Here is a 16,866-nt window from a genome sequence, read left to right as displayed (position 1 = left end):
GCTTAAAATCGAGCAGGAACAAGGGCTTGTATACCTTCTGGGATAATATTGGGGGGTTTTTTTCTCATCTTTTATGGCAAATTTTTTTTTTTTTTTTAATGTGCTAGATTCATCTCCTGTCAATGCTTTTTTCTCACATGCACAACAGGCTGTTGTGTCCTTTGTGCAGAGAAAATGGCCGGAGGCAGCCTGATGCATTAGTGTTTTCCTCATCTTCGTTCTGCTAAATGGTTACAAACACTCGTTTAAGCCAAATTCTTATCAGATCAGTTTCACACTCCTCCCTGACACAACTTGCACAGCATAGTTTTTGACCATGTTTTTCAGACCATACTGCATTTATTTTAATCATTTTTACATACTGTAACCATTCTACATGTACACTAAGCTGAGTAGTATAAGTTTTTCAGATTTTAAAATGTAGTAAATATATCTGATAACCTTTCTTGTATTTTTGCCTCTAGATATTTTTGTATCAAATTTTAAGAGGGTTAGCATATTGTCACAAAAGAAAAGTCCTTCACCGGGACTTAAAGCCACAGAACCTCCTCATCAACGAAAAGGGAGAGCTGAAGTTAGCTGATTTTGGTAAGTTGAATACTCTCCATTAATCTTGTATATTTTAGCTATTCACACAAGACCAGCGATTTCTGCTATCCATTAGGTAGTCACTTGCATCTTATGGTGTGAAGACAGTGGGTCTCCCACTTTTAGAGATGGTCAGGTTATTCTACACTTATCCTTTGATCAATTGGCTCTAGCTTTCAACAGACAACAAGGTTTCTCCCACTGCGCTATGTACTGCAGTCACAGTTCCCCAACGACGCCTCTTTTTTTTTTTTTTTTCTTCTTGTGCCCTCTAATAGACGTGGTTTGTTCAAAGGGCCCTAGCAGCCTTATATCTACCATCTACTCAATCATTATCCAAGCCAAATGCAATTCATAAGTACAACGAGCGCTTGAGGACTGGAGAACATTGGTTCCATCACTAAGCGAGGAGGAGATCTGATTTTCTGAAGTCCCACCGATATTTGTCACCTGCCTTTAATAATAAACTCCTTCAATTGTATGGCATTCACCAGTGCTATCTCACTCCTGTTTAAAATGGGACACATTCCAGATCCTGGTCGCCTTGAATATAGGGCCACCCCTGCGACCTTTTGGCAAAAGATGTGGGATTTTCCACTATTGCAAAGGTTTTAGTCAGAAGTCATATCCACATTATCTGATATTGTGGAGTTCCCTGTAGAGTTTACCAGAGCAATATGCCTATCTGGTTTACTAGATGAAGAACTGTGGCCTCGTTTTAGAAGGATTTTCCTCCTTGAGACAAGGTTCGTGGCTCCTACGGCCATAAAATGGATGGATCCATGCCCTCCTAAATATGCATGATACTTCAATGTTTAGTGCCTCTAGACCTGTTGTCATTTTGTATTGGTACTTTGTGCTTTCAACCTGTAACACCTGATTAAAGAGGACCTGTCACCCTGGAATACCCACCCACCAAATGTGCCCCCCCCCATAATCCTCCCCCCAGCCCCTTTCTCCCTAGCCATTTTTATTTAAAATTTATGTGCAGTAAATTTATTTAAACTGATCCGACCTCTTACTAAACAACACACGCCCCCGCCAGCGGTCACATTGTAGGAGAAGCCGGCAGCATCACATTGCTGCCTGCTCTCCGGACTGGCTGACTCACATTGCCGGCCGGCAGCGATGCGATGCTGCTGGCTTCTCGTACAATGTGACCACAGGCAGGGGCGTGCTGGGGTGTGTCGGCACGCCTCCTAATGAATAACGCCGACTGCAAGCACACCAGATACATGATCCGACCTCTTATTTAGTAAGAGGTTGGATTGGTTTAAATAAATTTACTGCATATAAATTTAAAATAAAAATGGCTAGGGAGAAAGGGGCTGGGGGGAGGATTATGGGAGGGGCTCCAGGGTGACAGGTCCTCTTTAAGCGCCTTGCCTATGCTATGTAAAATGTTGGCTTTTAGTGTTATTTTGGTTTAGCTTTTGTATCTACTCCTTGACATGTTACGCTTGAACTGGATTAATTGCTTTTGCCTATTATCGTTGTATGCATGTCCTTTGCTCCTTCACTTAACAAGTTTATAAATAAATTAATCTTTGAAGGAGAGAAACCAAGGGGTTGGCCACTTTACTTCATGTTTATTGTAATGTGTGTTAATAGTGTGTGGGGAAAGATATTGGGTTACTTATGTAAAGTAAAGCCCCTGGTTCAGAAATGTTTATATATATCATCAGCTGCCATTCCTGGCCTTAAATGGCTGCCGATGGAAGGTCATGTGATGCTACCTTCCATGACCAATTGCGTTTCCGGGACCTTAAGTTTTTATTTTGACTATCACAAGGTCCTGGAAGGTAGGTAGATTGGTCAGGGACAGTTAGGATCACATCTACATATGAACAGGAATGGCAGCTGAAGACCTAAAGGACAATTATTCACTTTAAATTTCAAGAAAGCAATGCAAAACTTCTAACAGATGTATGTTGGCAAATTACCTGATATTCTGCCCCCCACACACATTACAAAACTCATGAGGCAAAGTAGCCCTTCTTAATCATTAAGTCTGTAACCCCTGACTCTTCTCCAGTGACATGTTGAAGCATGTGCCCATGCATTGGTTATAGGTCATGTAAGATTTTTACTTCCTCTAGAAAGGATTTCTAGGGCATTAGACTGCATTTAACAGCCCTTACTTTCCTCCGGATTTAATTTGGAGATTTGTTTCTTTGTCCTTTTCTTAAGCTCCAAGTCCAGTGATTATCTGAACATCTGTGGGCAGAAGATGCTTAGGATGCTCATTTTAGTGTATTCTTTGGTCTAGCGTGCATATCAGTAAGCTCATTTTAACTCACACCGATGCTAGGGGGTGGTTACTGTCTAAACAATGAGCATGAAATGGACTATGATGACACATATTATTGCAGTTGATTGAATTGAACATGGATAATTTTATATTGCGGACACAAAGTTTCGGTTACATAACAGTAATGACAGTTGTTGAAAATGATTTGCTGAAATGAAGCGCGCGGTGTCCTCCCCTGTCCTTTGCACTAAGAAAAGTGGTTGACATTAGAAAAGGACAGAATGTTAATACAAATGGCTGCATATATTAAAGATACAGCGACAAAGTTTTAAAAATTAAAGGGAAATTCCTTTTTTTTTTTTAAATTTATAAATCTGGGACTTTTCAGATTTTTATGACTTCTCACCCTGGTTCTCAAGATGGTCTTCTATCATGGGGGCTGATGGCCAATTCGGATAACATTTTCCAAATCCTTATTTAATGTTCATATAAGATTGCAGTGCCTGTCACATACACACAGAAGGCAACACTGACCTATATACTTAGAATTTTCCATAAATTCTTTAAGATGAAATGTGGCATTTAATACACGGTTTCAAAACTCTTTGCAACAGCTGAAGAGAGATTTGCTTCTTGAAACGCATGTGTAAAGCGCCACTTGTGACTGCACCCTAAGAGGTTCATTGGATTCTTCAATGAGTAAGGTGATGCATTTTAGCACTACCTTTCCCCTTGTTCACACATAGCAAGTTAAGCTCTATGGAAGACAAAAATTCCTTTAAGCATTGGAGCAGTTATAGACGTGGAATTTACAAGAAGGCTTTGGGGCTTTTAGGCATTGGTTGTTATTGATGCACAATAAACTATATGTTGTGACTTTGCTATTATTTTTGTTTATTTAAAATAAAGGTTTGGCGAGAGCAAAATCTGTTCCAACTAAAACCTACTCAAATGAAGTGGTTACGTTATGGTATAGGCCTCCAGATGTCCTTCTTGGCTCTTCTGAATATTCAACACAAATTGACATGTGGTAAGTACTTGCTTACATGAATTTATTGTTAAACACATATAAACAAATGTGACCTCAAAAATAAATTTGTATGAGCTATAAAGGAATCCTTCCCTGAGGAATCAGAAGTCAATCTGATGGTAGATTCCTCCTGCATGCCTCTACCCTGCAGTTTTTAGCTGCAGAGGCTACTGGGGTGTGTACTAGCCTTAGCTATCACTGCCCGTCCAGGCTAGAACAGGCCCCAGTAGCCTCTGCAGTTAAAAACTTTATTTTAGTAATATGTAAATTATCATATGAGGTTTACAGATTAGGGCAGAGGCAGACATAAGAAATCTATCATCAGATTGACTTCTGATGACAGATTCCTGATGGTAGGTTTCCTTTTAAAGGTTTGTGCCTAGTAGCGTTGTTATCCCATATCTACATGATGGGGGGTAGCAATATGATCAGCAGGGGTTCAACTGCTCAGACCCCCGCATTTTATAAGAGCATGCACTCTGAATGAAGCAGCAGATTGAGCATGGGAGATGTGTAATTCCTGCAGTGCCCATTGCTACTTTTCTTTTACCTGTCTCCTCTTTATTCACTGAATTGGTAGGTGTGGACAGATGGAGGGGATTATTATATCTTTTGCATCAGAATACGAGAACAATTTAATCACAACTGCATTGTGCGCCGATCATAATGCTCCCTCCTGCTTTCACACAATGCGGCCAATACACTATGAGCCTATAGTCTGTTACAATGCAGATACTTCAGTACCCATCTGCGTTCTGACTTCAGTTTTGCAGTTTCATTTAAAATCTGATGAATCTGAATAATATGATCAATTTTTTTTTATCCGATTATTTCAATGGACCTACAATGGTGTCTCTACCATTAGGCCTTCCATTATTTCAACTGATAGATGCAAATGGCTGAGCATATTTTATTTTAGAAGTAACAGAAGGCTAATGTAAGACTCCTTTCCCTCATAAGTCTTACATTATTTCCTTTGTAAAACGGATGACCTTTTATTTTATCCATTTGTTCCATCCGTTATCCATCTGCTCTTTCGAGCATGCTCTGATTTTACATTTTAGAACTTCTAGTGGCCTAAGCAGAGAATTTACTGACACTAATGGAAAAACAAAACATCCATTTTAGTAAACTGATTCATTTAAGCCATAAAAATACTGTATTTTTTTGGGAAATCTGTTAAGATTAAAATCTTGTTTTATTTACATGGAAGCCAAAACTTGACCCTTATCTGTAGAGGTCCCCTCTTTTCCTCCCTGATACCCTGTGTGTTTATACTGCATATTTTGACACTGATCTTCCTTTTGAAAAATCTATGCTGAAGTCCATCTCCCATTGCAGTCATTGGGAAGCCATTCATGCACAAATGAAGACGTGTCTTATCTGAACCAAATTCACCAAAATTACCCTTTTCAAATATAGAGCATATTTATGATTTTTTTTTTTTTTTTAAGCCTTGATTTGTTGCTGGCCATATGCCATGTAGAATCTAAATGACACAGATCTTGTGATTTGCCTAAATCTATATTTTCTATTGGAATACTGTTGTTGAAATGTGTTTCTTTTATGGCTTTTTTCTTAAAGGGGTGTCGGATGTATATTTTTTGAAATGGCTTCAGGAAGGCCACTTTTTCCAGGTTCCACAGTAGAAGATGAGCTGCACCTAATTTTCAGACTTCTAGGTAAATATCTCAATTTTTACTTGAACATTGAGGAGTGTTTATTTTCGGGCTCCTTTGAGCTGTGGCCTTGTCTCGCTGCAGTGTTAACTACATTTTGTAGTTGGTTCTTTAGCCATAATGCTAATGGTCTCTATTTCAAAGTTGGCCTTCAAGGATCAATCATCACTGAACCGGATCTTTTATCCAGGAGGATATTTTCAGTAATTGCTGAAAGATGAAGGCAGACCATATGCAGATCCTCAGAGCCAAAATAGACAACGTCTGCTTGTGCCATACATATTTTATTATACCATTGTGCATGGCCTTATGCAGCCAGTCTATGGGATATTGCTGTTACCAGCTTATGATCACAGTTGTGGACAAGGTCTTCTGAATCTGTATATGGGGCTTAACAATTACTGTACATGTAACTTGTTACTATCAATACATGCATGCTTTTTTCAGTGTTGGCACATTTGTGCCCAGTTAATATAGCTTTTTTTTAATCCACCTTTTCTCATGAGAGGTTCAGGATTCATATATTCCCTATTCTGTAGAAAGGAAATGAGACTTAGTGGTATTCCCAGGTAGACAAGATTCTTAAATATACTCAGGATAACAAAATAGCGCATTCTCTAATTCGCTTAACAAAAATACAGCATTTCACAAATATATGTCTCTATCAGTACTGGTGTTTACAAATCTGGTTTTCCCTGGATATGACCGTAAATCTTCCAACTATGGTTGGATTCGTCTCATCAATAACCTCTTGTCTGCACAGCTGCAGTGCTCTCTGCCTCTTGCTTCTCCCCCTTACATTACAAGACAAGGTCAGACACAGGCACTTCCTGTCGGCAAGCAGCATTGTGCAGAGACTTCCTCGATAAACTACAGACAGATCATCTGTCTTTATTTGGGAGACAAATAGCAGAGCTGATTTTGTGTGTTATAGGCCAGTTAGCAGAAATGGGTGTTATTGTGTGTAATATCTCATCAACTCCCGTTTTCTATGTGTCAGATACTAGTGAATGTTCAGAAGCTAAGTAAAAGTGTAGTTAAACCCTGTTCACTGATAATCTAAGCACATTGTAAGCTCACAGCATCTCTTAGCACGGAGGATTCCTGAAATGTCTGCTTAGAGAGTCCCCGCCCACACTCTGGAATTTTACAATGACCATCAGTGAGTGATGGGCGCAAAAAGGGCAATAAAAGTGATTTACATTTTTAAGTAGGGGGTTTAAATTATCTTTATTGTGTAAACATTACTAGAGGGTTAAAGTTTGAGATCTTTCTTTCATGGGAAGACTCCTTTAATCTAGAGGATTATGGAATTCTGTTCAGATACAAGTAGATGCGCATTTACTTGTTTAGTTTTGGACTTTCAGCAGTTAGGCTGCATTCGCACTGCTGTATGGGGGACGTATATACGGCCAATGTATATATGGCATATATAGCCCCCCCCCCCCCCCCAACAGACGGCAATGGGCGCATGGCGCTCACCCTCTCCTCCTCTTCCCAGCACCGCCGTGCCACGGTATGGCAGGCACACGTCAATGTGAATGTAGCTTTAGAGAGGTATTCCCGCTTCAGTTGTGTTTTTTTTTTCTTTTGTATTATGAAAATTATCCAATATACTTTCTGTATCAATTCATCACTGCTTGCTGTGATTTTATTGGACGCTTCATTGTTTAATTCCAGTGGAGAGAAATCTGACCTTGGTCACACAGGTGCAAGGTTTGTTAGCATCATAGAGCAGCAATAGTCCCGAGCCGACTCGCTGAGGTCTATGAGGAGGTCTCTCTGTAGATAGAAGGTGTGAATAAGCTGTGACATGAGTTATGGCCAGTAGTGGAGGCAGTAATATATATTTTTTATAGAGATGTTATTCTGTATTGCATTGTCTATTGTGTTGTAAATGTAGTGATTGCTATATGGAAAAACACCCCTTCATATAATTTTCACCTTGTTTTTCAGGCACTCCAACTGAAGAAACCTGGACAGGGGTTTCTTCTAATGATGAGTTTCGGAACTACAATTTTCCAAAGTATAAGCCTCAGCCTCTTATCAATCATGCTCCAAGGTATTGCAGGACCTCACAGTTAGGAAATCTTTGTAATCCCCGTCTGTAATAGTGTTTTATGTTAGAGGCTTTAGTAAATCAATGGTCCCTTGTTTTGGGGGGAAACCCCTTGAGTAGCCTATTTGATTTTTAGGAAAATCAGCCTATTCCTTTTTCCAGCTGAGAGTTGTCTCCCTTTAATGCAGGCTCATACCTAGACACTGGAATTAGGGGAGCATGCAGATGTGTGTTTTAGCAAATATAGGGGATCATTTCTCTTATTTCCCACTTCTCTGTGCTCTTTTTGCGCCTGTTGTGAGTATTTTTTGCACCTAATTTGACTTTGTCATTTTGGGCTTATGTTAAATGCAGGTGTTTTTTGTGCAGATTTTTACAAAAGCGCAAATCATACCATTGCCTTTCTCAATCATTTACGCCCATACAGGTGCAATAGTATAATAAATCGGGCGCAAACTTTGGGAAAGAGGCACAATATAATGACAAATAGGCGCAACAACACACAGCAAATTGAGGTCTAACATGCCGTAAAAAACGCAAAATAGGCGCAAAACAGCAAATACGCAGTATAAAGGCGCAAAAACACCAATGGAGGGAAAAGATAAATGACCCCTATAGAATGTGTATTGTTCGGATTGCATGGACCCAAGTCTGTGCTGGGGACCGAGACTCTTAGTGTCATTGTTATGATGCACGGAGTGGCAGAAAAATCTCAGAACAACTGCGTCATGTTTACAGTTTGGCGCTGTTGTTCTGCAGGTTCTGCTGTTGCTCTATTAAATATCACTATGATTCTTGTAGTCCTGTCCCTGCCACAGTGTTTGTTCGTTAATCCACATGGACCAAAGACCCAGTCATGTGTTATAGCCTTAACGCTGTTCTGCTGATGACCCGGCTCACACAGGATTATCTGAATTAGATGCCGTTGTATCTCATCAGCTGTGAGAAGTGTTACCTCTGTACAGCTATTTTCTCTCTGTAATTGAAACCACTGTGCCTTGCGGAATCCATTATAAGACCTCCTTGGTCTCTGTCATTTTGATTGGCAGAGCATTGCTGGATACTCCTGCTGTCAGAAATTACAGAATAGTCCAAAGGGAAACCAAATGGGACCCTCAACAGCAATGTGAATTTCTAAGTGCATCATCTAAAGTAAAATTATATTATGTGTCGCTTTGACCAGAGAAAAATAGATTTTGGCAGAAGCCATATACATTTTATTAGACCGTATATATTGGACAGGTTTTTGTGACCAAAGTGTCGCCGTGGCAAATAACCAGCTTGATCTAGAATATATTTCCTTTATTTTACATCTTCATTTGATCCACGAGCATTGAAAAGACTTCCTCTGCTGCTACTCGCACTGAATAGCTGCTGCTATAAGTGTCACTGGTCACCACAGTCCTCCTTAGGGGCTAAACATGTGGCGCTGTGTGCAGGAATCTCTTCTCATCTATGTGGAATACATGCGGATGAAAAAATAAGCTTGTTTATTTCAATATATGCACATTGCAGCAGACAATTATGAAACCAATTAAAAAGGTGAACAAACACCGGACTATAACAAGCAGGGACTGTTGGTACCACTAAAGATGAACTGAAACCCCCAATGTAGGCCCGATTAAAAAAAACAGCCCACTTGGCTTCTGCCTGCCCCCTGTATGTAGGTCTGCATTTTGGTGGCTATAGGTTATGCTAGTCCATACCTTCTTGGCCCACGTGTACTCAATCTTTGCATTTGTCTTTTTAGGGGTATTTTTATTATGCTTAGATTTGAGCAGCATCTAGCCTGTTCTGGTGGGCTTTGCATTTCATTCTTTTTCTATATATTGTTTTCTGATACTTATTGTGGTTCATAATTATATACATTATCTCCTTACCAGTGGCCAGATATATTTTTGATTGGACCTACATTGGGGGTTTCAGGGCATCTGCAGTGGTACTAACACTATCATATGTTCAGTCCCTGCTATAGTCGGGTGTTTGTTCATCTTGTTTTTAATTGGTTTTATTATTTTATTGGAATAAAAGCGCTTTTATTTTTCCATACACCTGTATGACACATTCTTTCTCGAGTTGTTTGGTGATATATTTTATGTGCCGGGTATTTGAAGTTCATAATAGCGTAGTTACTACATATGGTGTTGCCAGCCCCATTTGTGGTTTCTCTTCTCATTTCTTTTTTCTATTATTTTTGGATGTGTTTTATTGTCTAACATTCTCTCCATGTCTTTCAGGTTAGACTCTGAAGGAATTGAGCTGTTAACCAGGTTTCTTCAGGTACAGTATTGTTCTATAGGATGAAGCGTATAGTATAGTCGAGCTGCTGCTAAAGTATGCTACAGGGCTCCGAATACACCTGAGCCTGATGTACATAAACACTGCTGCATCCCTAATCTTATTCTTGGCTTCCATATTTTTGTATTGAGTTTTTTTCTAATATTTTATTTTACTCATGAGGAACAATAAAGATGGCTTCACTAAACAATGTAACGTACCATACTGCAGTGTCCATGCTCAGAGCTCTGTATCTGTAATACCACTGCTAATGCAATGTATTCTTGGCACAGTATAAAGACCAATGTTGCATAAGTCTATAAAGATAATAACTGGGATGTCCTGTATTTTGCTTGCTTCAGAATTTTGCAGGCTTTTGCACATTTTGTGTTCTCCATAGCTGTGCATGTTTGGTTTGTTGAGTTTTGCCGGCACTTTCGCTAGTTTTGCCATATGCTTTGTTTGGAAATGAACATGGCATTTTCCCAGCCGGAATAAAACCATGCCTGCGTGAAATGAAGCTATCATAACTTTGTCCATGGATGCTGTGTGCTCACAGTATTGGTCCTGAGGTATTGGAGGCACAAATGTTGGTTTTCTTTTTTAGTAAAGCCTTTTTTGCATGACCAAACATTAGCATCTAGAGACACTGCCATCTGGTTGTATGCTGTGGGCACAGTGCCTCCTGAAAGACATTTATTTTTATCTTGCAGTACGAGTCTAAGAAGAGGATTTCAGCAGAAGACGCAATGAAACATGCATACTTCAGAAGTCTGGGGACGAAAATACACAGCTTACCAGAAAGTAATTATCCCAGCATTTCTCATCTCTGTGATACTTATTTCTGAGTGACTTCTAGGGCCACTTACCTACAGAGTACTTCTGCTTGCTACCTACTTCATAATGTAATTGAGGCATAGTACAGTAATAATGCCAATACAATACTGCCATCCACACAAATCTGCTCTGTAGATCCATAAACAATATCCACAAAATTAGATTTTGCAACTGTATATTGTAATGCAGGATACAGGGTTGTAAAGCTCTTTATAGCTTGTGTTTTAAGCTGCTTTTCTGTTACTTCACCTTTTCAGATATATCAATATTCAGTCTTAAGGATATCCAGCTGCAAAAGGATCCCGGTTTTCGAAATTCTTCCTATCCAGAAGCAGGTGCGCGGTTATTTTATATCCTTGTGTCTTGCATCTTGCCTACCTTGTACACGAAAAAGGTTAAGCCCCGGTGTATCAACATCTCTTGATACAGGACTTTTTAGTAAATGCATTGCCAGGTAGATTTCCTCACTGTTCACCAAATTGTTATACACAAATATCAATAAATAAAGAATATATTTTGTTTGCCACCAAAAGGAGCATTATCTGCATTCTGTATCAATACAACCTTAATGATGTCTTGATTGGGGAAAGTTTTGAAGGTACTGATAATGTTCTCCTGATACCAGGAGTACAGTGAAGGAGACATTATATGGTTGTGTGATGATCTATGGAGAGTAGTGCCGTACAGATGGCTATAACCGTGCATCTGCCAGAGTAGGACACTGGCTTCCGCCCCATCATGACATTTCCACACACTTCCTTCAGCATAGTATACGGTGACGGCTCCTGTCCCTACTCTTTCATGGGCTGAAGTGGCCATCTGTGAGAAATTTAAAAAAAAATATATAATTTTTCATATTTCCTCCAAATGTTTGACAAAATAAAATGAAATAAACCCCTTCCAGCAAAAGGATGAAATAGTACTGCGCTGCAGGAAGTCACATCCCACGAACCGCAAGCAGAGCCGATGCCAGAAGCTGCGGGTGTCAGCTATATATGACACCCTCCTGTAACCGCCATCGGAGATGCCTCTAATTGTGTGTGTTAACTGATGGATAAATCGGGTCATATGTATCATTTTGACCTGGTTTATCCATGAGTTAACACACACAATTAGACATCTCTATATCGATCATCTATATATACCATACATTTGGTATCGGTGCTTCCGTTAACAATCTGTACAGTAAATCAGAAGCATTGTTGGACCCACACAGTGAATGCAGTGATTTTACAACGGATCCCTTTCCAAAATTATGCTTTCAAAAGTGAGCAAAAAAAGTTATATGCCCTCAAATTGGAACAACTCTTATTGCAAAAAATAAATCCTCAACCTGCCGTGTCAACAGGAAAATAAAAAATGATGCAATGAAAAAATGGAAATGAGATTTTCTCTAAATTAGCCTTTATTCAGTTAAATTGGGCAAACATTAAAAACCTATGTAAATGAGATATCATAGAGACCCAGAGAATAAAGATAACATTCTTTTTATGGTAAGGGGTTATAAAATCCCATCAATGAGCTATAGACTCCCAAAAATGTAACGTGCATCTCCTCCTGCACAAAATGAGCTCTCATACGTCCCATACTACAAACAAAAATGACAAATGTTATATCCTGTATACTGATTCATCCGTCCTATTATCAGACAGTAATGGTTATTTGTCTTCCTGTCTTGTTTGTAGGGCACGGCAAGAACAGAAGACAGAGCATGCTCTTTTAAGATGTTTCATACCAAGATCAGAAGCTTTTGGTGGCGACTCTTACTTAGGGTGGACTATGGACTGTTTGTCATCACTGACCTACTGACAGTAGAGTCGTTTTATTTCAGACCTGCAATTTTCCTTTTTATTTTCTTCCCTCCTTTTTTAATATATCTATATATATATTTGTTGTCACAGTGTGACGAAGCTTGTACAGTCGGTTTTGAGGTCTCCTCTGCTGTTAGAGCCAGTAGGTTACAGCTGTCGATGTGACTGTAGCTGCAATTCTCGTGCAGGACTGAGACCCAATGCGTCGTTATTTATTGCCGAATCATTGCTGCTAAATGACTACTGTCTGAAGACTTACCACAACAAACAGTTCAATTCCTGAAGAAGTTGCAGTGGCTTGAGAATCTGTGAATGGATCATTGTTTTTTTTTTTTGTTTTTTTTTTAAACCCAACATTTTTGTTTTATTATTTTTCTCTTGTTTTAGTTTATTTTTATTAAATGGTAATGTTTCCATTAACACTATTCTGCTTTGCTTGGCCTTGAAACCTAGTGGACCATTTGAAGTTCCATTTGATCGTCTTATTCCACAGAAAAGAAAAATAATTATAGTATAGAACAGAGATCAATATTTTACTAAGGTAGGAATAAAATAGGTCACCAGCAAATCTCATAGGGTTTATGATGAGCCCCTTGTAATAATGATCTAGAATGACTGACTGTAATGTACCTCTAGCACACATGATGTTTTGTATGGCTGTGTTGTTAAGACATGTCACATGTCTAAACGGGATTATGGATCTATTTGTGCATTGGGGAGAGGAAAGGGCTAAATATGCCAAAATTCTGGCTTAATAATGCCACAAAACCGGTGTTAATTTATTGGGAGTTTGTATAAGAAGGGATAGAAATGAACCGTGCTTCAAAATTGTGGCCCAAACGTAGGCGAACATGAGTAAATATACACCAAATTTATCTTTCTTGACTGTCCTAAGTTTACACTACTAACTACAAGATAGTATTGGAAAATCTTTCCCCTTCTCTTTGTAATGGGACTAACAACCTTTGTAGTGTATATAGTAACCCTCAAATCACTGCTCATTTACCACACCTTTACTTGCTTTTCATATTTTGTTTCCCTGTTGTTGTACATGTGACAAAGCTAAATCTGGTATTTGAGGGGTTATTCTTGGCTTCTAATGTTATGACCCCACCAATCAAAGATATCAGCAAATGGAGGACACAATGGAGACTGTGATGGAGCTGTGTACTTAACTGTAGACCCCACATAGTCAGTAATTGATATATCCTTCCACTATGCTGTTACTTTAGTGAAAAATCATTTTCTTTTTTTATCAGACTGCATTATGAGTAATCTCCTCCAATAGGGATAATTGAGATTATAAAAATGCACAGAACAGATGAGAACAAGTTTAGTTACACTGATAATCATATTTAAATCTGCCTATGTGCACAAGTAGTGACAACCTTCAGTTTCGGACCAGTTTTAAAAAGTAGAATTAAAAGGTTGCAGGGACTACCCTGACAAAAGTCAAAATTGGGGTCCATAACACAGAAGATACTTTAACCTAGTAAATATGACAATTGTTTGCTTTCCCTGATACTTCATTTCATGTCACAGACATTGTACGAGTCTTTGCTCTAACTTCCTTGGGATGTAGTAAAGCTGGGAAAAAAGGAAGGAAAAATTACAAAGCGGGTGCGGGGGACTTGAGAAAGATGTCAGTTCTGACCAATTTCTACTTTCCATAAATTATTACATCGTGCAGGAAGGCAGAATTGAGGAGCTGACTTGATTCTGTGCTATAGCTGTCGCTATCTGCGAGGGAGTGAGAAGATAGCTGTACACAGCCTGCTGTGCAAGGCTACGTGGGAATTGTAGTCTCGGGATGAAAGCAAATTGCAGGGATCATAGTAAGAGGGAAAAAATAATTCATTTTTTAGAATTGGGTTAAACATGCTAGGGCAGGGAGTGGTTTACAAACTTAAAAAAAGAAAAATGAAGTGTTGATCCTAAAATCCCCTGTAAACATGTATGTCGTAAGAAAGTACTTGGCACTCAACTCCGATGCAAGATTCTTGGGGACGCTGCCGCCATGAGAAATAAATGATGGGTAGTGTCTTGTTTTCATGGTGAAAGCACCTGCAGTTCCACTGACGCACACCAAGCTTATCTCATCATTTCTCATCTCTTACACAAGCAGTCCGTTTGTGGTGATGGTCATGTCATTTGCGAAACTTTAATTCTGGATTCCATACTGAAAGTCAAATGTAAATATCATGTTCTTTATTGAAAAAGATTGCATTGCATTTGAGTCCCAAATACATTCTTATTAAAAATGATTAGTGGGTGGCAGTAGCAGAAGATGGTGGGAGATGAACTTTTGTGGCATTAGGGCACTCTGTACAGTATTATAGTAATGAAGAGCTGCATGATAGATTCTGGTCTTCTAAATCTCCCCCCTATGAATGGTTAAAGTGGTTTCAGGGGAGGATGATGCTCATGACCTATACTTTGCATTGGAATCAGCGGTTTAATAAGTGGTAGTTGCTGTGTACACTTTGCCCATGGTATTGCTACTTACCGTAATCCAATTTGTTTGAAATTGTAGCATGGATACGTAACCTCTGTGGCCCATGAAGAGGAAGTGATGCTTGCCGAAGAACCATGGTTACTTAAAAAAAGGGGTTAAACGTGGTGCATGATCTTGGATTATATGCATCTCAAAACAAGTCAAACATCTCAGAAAACCCTTTTAATGATATCCAGAAAATCCAAGGCCTTGTGGAAAGGGTTGGTGGCGTTACTAAAATATTGTGAAGTCTGAATGTGAGACTCAATATGAGACTCAACCAAGGGGGTTGAGGCTGGGCGAAAGTGCTCCTGGGACCTCTTCTAAAGAGACAGTACTGCATTGTGGGGGGGGGGGGGGGGGCTACAATCTTAATGAAAATAAAGGCGTCTCTGACCCTGAGGACATGCGTGGCATTAGATAATTCATCCAGATTTCCCTTGTGTTCTTAACAGTAGTCCAAAAAGAACTAGGTAAAAGGGAACACACCCAAAGTTATGCCCATTTGATTTTTTTTGGCTATATGCTGCTTTTACCATTTCGGCTACAGCTACATCCATTTCAATGGACATTACTTCTATCCGTAAAAATGTGACATATTTCCCACCATACCATAGATGGAAGAAGGCAGAAGTTGCTCTTGAGCATACAAGGTGCATACAACCTGGCCATCGGTGTAGCATACGTCGTGGCCGGGAGCCAGTGGGGTCATTTGTGTTCCTTTTAATGAAGTATTGAGCTCAGCTGCATCATACATTTTCCCTTTGTTTTTTTCCCTACATATAAATGAAACTGTAACTCTTGAGAAACAAGCTGGTGAATGGACTGTATGGCTGTAGAGCATTCAGGGATCTGCTCTTCTGGGTGATGAGACTTTTAGGTAATTTAACAGTATTATGTGACCTTATCCCCAGACTATTTTTGTTAATTTTATTTGTGAATAGTGATTGTGGAACATGTGGGTTGTTTTGTTGATATAACCGATATGATATGGGACTTCTGTTTTTAATTTCAGCTTTTTTTTTTTTTATATAAAGAAAGCATCAAGTTCATGTTAAATAGCAGTGAATTTTGGACCACTACTACTTTGCATAAAATTCTGAAACCAATCGGTAGATCTAACAAACTGCTGTTGATTTAAAACTGACAAACTTGTATTAATATTGTACTTTTATGAAGTATAAATATTCCGTGGATTACAATAGTCTTGTTTGGAATCTAATGGGGGACAAATATTTCTTTGTTGTAAGGCACTTTCCTTCCATCTGAATTTCTTGTACAACGCAGGAATATGTTCAGTTATGTTTTTGGTTTCTACTCCTGGCCCCCTGGTGCTGATTTCTACGGTGTTTTATAAAATTGTCCAGGTTGGAAAAAAAATAAACTGGTTCTTAATATTTGATATTTCCTGTTCATGGTTTTACAAATGATGTGATGTTTGTCGCTATAGCACGGTCATGTGCACGGTATTCCTAACATTACAACTATGGCTTTTCCTTGAATACTTGCCAATATTTTGGCCGAATCAAACAGTCAATCATCAATGTGCTTTTCTGTCAAAACTTCTGACCACATTATATAGGTGACGGTCCAAACATGGCTATGGTGGCAGGCATACAATTCTCTGACAGGCCTACATGAATAGTCCTGAATGTTTGTAGGCTATAACAAGTGCACAGGAACGCCTGCGCTTGGCCCACTTTGCCACCACCTGTGTCCCCCTTCACGCTCCCTTGGCATAGAGGTGGCATAAAGGAGGAAATAAAAGCAATCGCTGGCAGTTCCCAAGTTATTGTGATTCTTTCAGGGCTTGCACGCCCTGGTGTATAAATCCTGATAC

General features: G+C 39.2%; 1 protein-coding gene across 2 annotated transcripts in view; it reads left to right on the top strand.

Moving 5' to 3' along the window:
- The window catches only part of CDK17 (cyclin dependent kinase 17), an 83,267-nt gene extending 66,839 nt beyond the window's left edge, over positions 1–16,428 (top strand). For both annotated transcript variants that reach the window (XM_072146459.1, XM_072146457.1), the window contains 8 exons: positions 465–588; positions 3,749–3,869; positions 5,454–5,551; positions 7,505–7,610; positions 9,845–9,887; positions 10,598–10,688; positions 10,979–11,056; positions 12,407–16,428. In XM_072146459.1, coding sequence (XP_072002560.1) covers positions 465–588; positions 3,749–3,869; positions 5,454–5,551; positions 7,505–7,610; positions 9,845–9,887; positions 10,598–10,688; positions 10,979–11,056; positions 12,407–12,444 — 699 coding nt within the window. In that variant the 3' untranslated portion in view covers positions 12,445–16,428. The remainder of the gene's footprint in view (positions 1–464; positions 589–3,748; positions 3,870–5,453; positions 5,552–7,504; positions 7,611–9,844; positions 9,888–10,597; positions 10,689–10,978; positions 11,057–12,406) is intronic.
- Positions 16,429–16,866: the final 438 nt, after the last annotated feature.

The sequence above is a fragment of the Engystomops pustulosus genome, chromosome 4 (assembly GCF_040894005.1).
Source record: "Engystomops pustulosus chromosome 4, aEngPut4.maternal, whole genome shotgun sequence".
Lineage (NCBI taxonomy): Eukaryota > Metazoa > Chordata > Amphibia > Anura > Leptodactylidae > Engystomops > Engystomops pustulosus.
The sequence above is the reverse complement of the archived record's forward strand: the minus strand, read 5'-3'. Positions and strand labels throughout refer to the sequence as shown.